The following is a 6,584-nucleotide window of genomic DNA, read 5'->3' on the forward strand; positions in this document are numbered from 1 at the left end:
ATCAGCCTCAACCCCTACTCTCTTCCCTTCCCTGCCTGACTGACACATCAGCCTCAACCCCTACTCTCTCCTTCCCTGCCTGACACAAACATCAGCCTCAACCCCTACTCTCTTCCCTCACATCAGCCTCCTGACACAAACATCAGCCTGACACAAACATCAGCCTCAACCCCTACTCTCTCCTTCCCTGCCTGACACAAACATCAGCCTCAACCCCTACTCTCTCCTTCCCTGCCTGAACCCAGCCTAACTCTCTCCTTCCCTGCCTGACACAAACATCAGCCTCAACCCCTACTCTCTCCTTCCCTGCCTGACCATCAGCCTCAACCCCTACTCTCTCTTTCCCTGCCTGACACATCAGCCTCAACCCCTACTCTCTCCTTCCCTGCCTGACACAAACATCAGCCTCAACCCCTACTCTCTCCTTCCCTGCCTGACACAAACATCAGCCTCAACCCCTACTCTCTCCTTCCCTGCCTGACACAAACATCAGCCTCAACCCCTACTCTCTCCTTCAGCCTCAACCCCTGCCTGACACAAACATCAGCCTCAACCCCTACTCTCTCCTTCCCTGCCTGACACAAACATCAGCCTCAACCCCTACTCTCTCCTTCCCTGCCTGACACAAACATCAGCCTCAACCCCTACTCTCTCTTCCCTGCCTGACACAAACATCAGCCTCAACCTCATCAGCTACTCTCTCCTTCCCTGCCTGACACAAACATCAGCCTCAACCCCTACACACAAACATCAGCCTCAACCCCTACTCTCTCCTTCCCTGCCTGACACAAACATCAGCCTCAACCCCTACTCTCTCCTTCCCTGCCTGACACAAACATCAGCCTCAACCCCTACTCTCTCCTTCCCTGCCTGAACACAAAAACATCAGCCTCAACCCCTACTCTCTCCTTCCCTGACACAAACATCAGCCTGACACAAACATCAGCCTCAACCCCTACTCTCCTTCCCTCCTTCCCTGCCTGACACAAACATCAGCCTCAACCCCAACCCCTACTCTCTCCTTCCCTGCCTGACACAAACATCAGCCTCTCAACAAACATCAGCCTCAACCCCTACTCTCCCTCCTTCCCCCCTGCCTGACAGCCTCAAACATCAGCCTCAACCCCTACTCTCTCCTTCCCTGCCTGACACAAACATCAGCCTCAACCCCTACTCTCTCCTTCCCTGCCTGACACAAACATCAGCCTCAACCCCTACTCTCTCCTTCCCTGCCTGACACAAACATCAGCCTCAACCCCTACTCTCTCCTCCCTCCTGCCTGACACAAACATCAGCCTCAACCCCTACTCTCTCCCTTCCCTGCCTGACACAACCCCTACTCTCTCCTTCCCTGCCTGACACAAACATCAGCCTCAACCCCTACTCTCTCCTTCCCTGCCTGACACAAATCAGCCTCAACCTCAACCTGACACAAACATCAGCCTCAACCCCTACTCCTTCCCTGCCTGACACAAACATCAGCCTCAACCCCTACTCTCTCCTTCCCTGCCTGACACAGCCTCAACATCAGCCTGACACAAACATCCCCCCTACTCTCTCCTTCCCTGCCTGACACAAACATCAGCCTCAACCCCTACTCCTTCCCTGCCTGACACAAACATCAGCCTCAACCCCTACTCTCTCCTTCCCTGCCTGACACAAACATCAGCCTCAACCCCTACTCTCTTCCTTCCCAGCCTGCCTGACACAAACATCAGCCTCAACCCCTACTCTTCCCTCCTTCAGCCTCCCCCTGCCTGACACAAACATCAGCCTCAACCCCTACTCTCTCCTTCCCTGCCTGACACAAACATCAGCCTCAACCCCTACTCAGCCTCTCCTTCCCTGCCTGACACAAACATCAGCCTCAACCCCTACTCTCTCCTTCCCTGCCTGACACAAACATCAGCCTCAACCCCTACTCTCTCCTTCCCTGCCTGACACAAACATCACCCCTACTCTCTCCTTCCCTGCCTGACACAAACATCAGCCTCAACATCAGCCTACTACTCTCCTTCCCTGCCTGACACAAACATCAGCCTCAACCCCTACTCTCTCCTTCCCTGCCTGACACAAACATCAGCCTCAACCCCAGCTCAACCCCTCTCCTTCCCTGCCTGACACAAACATCAGCCTCAACCCCTACACATCAGCCTCAACCCCTTCCTTCCCTGCCTGACACAAACATCAGCCTCAACCCCTACTCTCTCCTTCCCTGCCTGACACAAACATCAGCCAAACCCCTACTCTCTCCTTCCCTGCCTGACACATCAGCCCCAACCCATACTCCCTTCCCTGCCTGACACATCAGCCTCAACCCCTACACATCAGCCTCAACCCCTACTTTCCTTCCCTGCCTGACACAAACATCAGCCTCAACCCCTCTACACAAACATCCGCCTCAACCCCTACTCTCCCTTCCCTGCCTGACACAAACATCAGCCTCAAAACCCCAACCCCTAGCCACAGCCTCTTGGGTATTGGTCTAGTGTTCTTTCCATGTGTGTGTGCTTTCATAGATAGTAGAGCAGAGAAACCCACCCCAATCTGAACTGTGATATGCACAGTTTCACAGACACTGACAATCTGTCGCTCTCCATCCCTCCTGTCCTTCAGGGGGCAGTAGAGAGGGAGGTGGACCCAGAGGATGACCCTAATAACCAGGGGGAGGATGAGTTTGATGTGGCAGAGGAGCAGCATCTTCAGCACAGGGAGGAAGAGGAGGCAGACATACATCTCAACCCCAATCACCCAGCCATAGATGAGGAACTGGTGGTGAGAAGAGGAGGGAGGGAGGGAGGGAGGAGAGAAGAGAGGGAAAGGAAGTAAGGAGACAACAGAAGTAGTCAGAGATATACCAGGATGACAAAGTTAGGCTCTGATACAAGCAACAGGTAAAAGTTGTTTCGGTGACTGCCATGGTAACAGTTGTCATGGTTTCTGTGTTTGCAGATGGCGGTAAACCCCGACCAGCAGGAAGACAACCTGGATGACCAGTATCCGGAGGAGGACGAGGTACACACACACACACACACACACACACACACACACACACACACACACACACACACACACACACAGAGGTTCAAACAGGGGGAGGAAGAAGAGACATGGTCTGATGGTGGTTAACCCTGTTAGGTGCAGGAGGATTTGGCCGGGGGGACAGAAGAGGGAGGAGGAGGAGGAGCCATACAACGAGGAGAAAGGAGAACACGTGAGTCTAGGAACACTATGGAATATTGTACGTGGAACCTTGAGTGAGAAAACAGCCGTGGGTTTGTCGCAGAGCAGGGACCTATAGATAAACCTTCACTCTCTCAGCATAGTCCCAGAGCAGGGACCTATAGATAAACCTTCACTCTCTCAGCATAGTCCCAGAGCAGGGACCTATAGATAAACCTTCACTCTCTCAGCATAGTCCCAGAGCAGGGACCTATAGATAAACCTTCACTCTCTCAGCATAGTCCCAGAGCAGGGACCTATAGATAAACCTTCACTCTCTGAGCATAGTCCCAGAGCAGGGACCTATAGATAAACCTTCACTCTCTCAGAATAGTCCCAGAGCAGGGACCTATAGATAAACCTTCAGACTCTCTCAGCATAGTCCCAGTGTGTTGGTTTCACTGTGTGCAGCATAGCCCCATGTCTAGTTACCCCCCATGTACTCCATTCACCCATCTAAACACTAGTGAATGATGTGACACTGCTCCAACATGGTCAGTCTGTCACCGTTCCACCACAATGTTCTAGAATGATCCGCCTGTTTTCCTGGTTCTCACCTTGCTGCTCTAGAGTGTTAGGTCAGTGGCAGGTCCTAGAGTTATGTATCAGGCTGCTCTAGAGTGTTAGGTCAGTGACAGGTCCTAGAGTTATGTATCAGGCTGCTCTAGAGTGTTAGGTCAGTGGCAGGTCCTAGAGTTATGTATCAGGCTGCTCTAGAGTGTTAGGTCAGTGGCAGGTCCTAGAGTTATGTATATGTATCAGGCTGCTCTAGAGTGTTAGGTCAGTGGCAGGTCCTAGAGTTATGTATCAGGCTGCTCCAGAGTGTTAGGTCAGTGGCAGGTCCTAGAGTTATGTATATGTATCAGGCTGCTCTAGAGTGTTAGGTCAGTGGCAGGTCCTAGAGTTATGTATCAGGCTGCTCCAGAGTGTTAGGTCAGTGGCAGGTCCTAGAGTTATGTATCAGGCTGCTCTAGAGTGTTAGGTCAGTGACAGGTCCTAGAGTTATGTATCAGGCTGCTCTAGAGTGTTAGGTCAGTGACAGGTCCTAGAGTTATGTATCAGGCTGCTCTAGAGTGTTAGGTCAGTGGCAGGTCCTAGAGTTATGTATATGTATCAGGCTGCTCTAGAGTGTTAGGTCAGTGACAGGTCCTAGAGTTATGTATCAGGCTGCTCTAGAGTGTTAGGTCAGTGGCAGGTCCTAGAGTTATGTATCAGGCTGCTCTAGAGTGTTAGGTCAGTGACAGGTCCTAGAGTTATGTATCAGGCTGCTCTAGAGTGTTAGGTCAGTGGCAGGTCCTAGAGTTATGTATATGTATCAGGCTGCTCTAGAGTGTTAGGTCAGTGACAGGTCCTAGAGTTATGTATCAGGCTGCTCTAGAGTGTTAGGTCAGTGGCAGGTCCTAGAGTTATGTATATGTATCAGGCTGCTCTAGAGTGTTAGGTCAGTGGCAGGTCCTAGAGTTATGTATCAGGCTGCTCTAGAGTGTTAGGTCAGTGGCAGGTCCTAGAGTTATGTATCAGGCTGCTCTAGAGTGTTAGGTCAGTGGCAGGTCCTAGAGTTATGTATAGGCTGCTCTAGAGTGTTAGGTCAGGCTGCTCTAGAGTGTTAGGTCAGTGGCAGGTCCTAGAGTTATGTATATGTATCAGGCTGCTCTAGAGTGTTAGGTCAGTGGCAGGTCCTAGAGTTATGTATCAGGCTGCTCTAGAGTGTTAGGTCAGTGGCAGGTCTTCTAGAGTGTTAGGTCAGTATCCCAGTTATGTACAGGCTGCTCTAGACTGTTAGGTCAGTGGCAGGTCCTAGAGTTATGTACCAGGCTGCTCTAGACTGTTAGGTCAGTGGCAGGTCCTAGAGTTATGTATCAGGCTGCTCTAGAGTGTTAGGTCAGTGGCAGGTCCTAGAGTTATGTATCAGGCTGAGTGTTAGGTCTGGCTCCTAGAGTGTTCAGGCTCAGAGTGTTAGGTCAGTGTCCTAGAGTTATGTATCAGGCTGCTCTAGAGTGTTAGGTCAGTGACAGGTCCTAGAGTTATGTATCAGGCTGCTCTAGAGTGTTAGGTCAGTGGCAGGTCCTAGGTTATGTATCAGGCTGCTCCAGAGTGTTATGGTCAGAGTGTTGCTCTAGGTCAGTGGCAGGTCCTAGAGTTATGTATCAGGCTGCTCTAGAGTGTTAGGTCAGTGGCAGGTCCTAGAGTTATGTATCAGGCTGCTCTAGAGTGTTAGGTCAGTGGCAGGTCCTAGAGTTATGTATCAGGCTGCTCTAGAGTGTTAGGTCAGTGGCAGGTCCTAGAGTTATGTATCAGGCTGCTCTAGAGTGTTAGGTCAGTGACAGGTCCTAGAGTTATGTATCAGGCTGCTCTAGAGTGTTAGGTCAGTGGCAGGTCCTAGAGTTATGTATCAGGCTGCTCTAGAGTGTTAGGTCAGTGGCAGGTCCTAGAGTTATGTATCAGGCTGCTCTAGAGTGTTAGGTCAGTGGCAGGTCCTAGAGTTATGTATCAGGCTGCTCTAGAGTGTTAGGTCAGTGGCAGGTCCTAGAGTTATGTATCAGGCTGCTCCAGAGTGTTAGGTCAGTGGCAGGTCCTAGAGTTATGTATATGTATCAGGCTGCTCTAGTCTAGAACATTGCTCCACTCCACATCCTGTCTATGGTCTTACCCACCTGGTGAATGTGTTTGTTCTGCTACAGGAGGAAGTGAAAGACCAGGAGGTCCCAGCAGGAATACAGGGAGAACACAGAAAGGAAGAAGAGATCAACGAGGAAGAGAACTACGAGGAAGAGGTGGGGGTTGGACAGGACAAGCGGCCCAATCGAAGGGAGATGTGAGATGAATAGAGACATTGACCAATGAGAGTGCCTTTCCCCATCACTGGGAGCCAATCAGATCTCTCTATGGTCTCTCTCTAAGTCACCCACTTGGCATTCCATTCTGTGTTGGACTGGAACTGATGAACTTCTGAACATAATTATTGTACTGGAACTGGGAATACAATCTGTAAGTCTGTCTGTCAGTCTGTCTGTCCATCCAGTGACATCAGACAGACATGAGAAGGTCATGTTACTGTATGCTATTTGTTTGTGCCCAGATTGAAGGTTTGTCTATTTGAGTGTCAGGCTTTTACATTTTGTTTTTAACAGAGTTGTATTTACTGTTTGTTTGTTTTTTTGTGTTTTTTTTTTACAGCAAATTCCTCTCAATGTGTTTAGTAGGACCTGCTTTCCAATCTTCTGTTTATTTATTATAGATATGATGATCGTTATGGGTGGAGTTCCCAATGTTCTCAAAGCTCTAGGAAAGTAATTGTCATTACTGCAGGAGAAACCTACAGTATCATTGATGCCAATAATAGTAAAAAAACAACAAAAACA

General features: G+C 50.2%; 1 protein-coding gene across 3 annotated transcripts in view; it reads left to right on the plus strand.

The window, feature by feature from the left end:
- LOC123992525 (Golgi integral membrane protein 4-like) overlaps window positions 1–6,584 on the plus strand; it is a 34,588-nt gene extending 28,004 nt beyond the window's left edge. For 2 of the 3 annotated variants that reach the window (XM_046293727.1, XM_046293728.1), the window contains exons 13-16: window positions 2,617–2,775; window positions 2,953–3,015; window positions 3,139–3,214; window positions 5,904–6,584. In XM_046293727.1, coding sequence (XP_046149683.1) covers window positions 2,617–2,775; window positions 2,953–3,015; window positions 3,139–3,214; window positions 5,904–6,046 — 441 coding nt within the window. In that variant the 3' untranslated portion in view covers window positions 6,047–6,584. The remainder of the gene's footprint in view (window positions 1–2,616; window positions 2,776–2,952; window positions 3,016–3,138; window positions 3,215–5,903) is intronic. The other variant, XM_046293729.1, reaches the window with a different exon arrangement.

The sequence above is a fragment of the Oncorhynchus gorbuscha genome, linkage group LG13, assembly GCF_021184085.1.
Source record: "Oncorhynchus gorbuscha isolate QuinsamMale2020 ecotype Even-year linkage group LG13, OgorEven_v1.0, whole genome shotgun sequence".
Taxonomy (NCBI): Eukaryota; Metazoa; Chordata; class Actinopteri; order Salmoniformes; family Salmonidae; genus Oncorhynchus; species Oncorhynchus gorbuscha.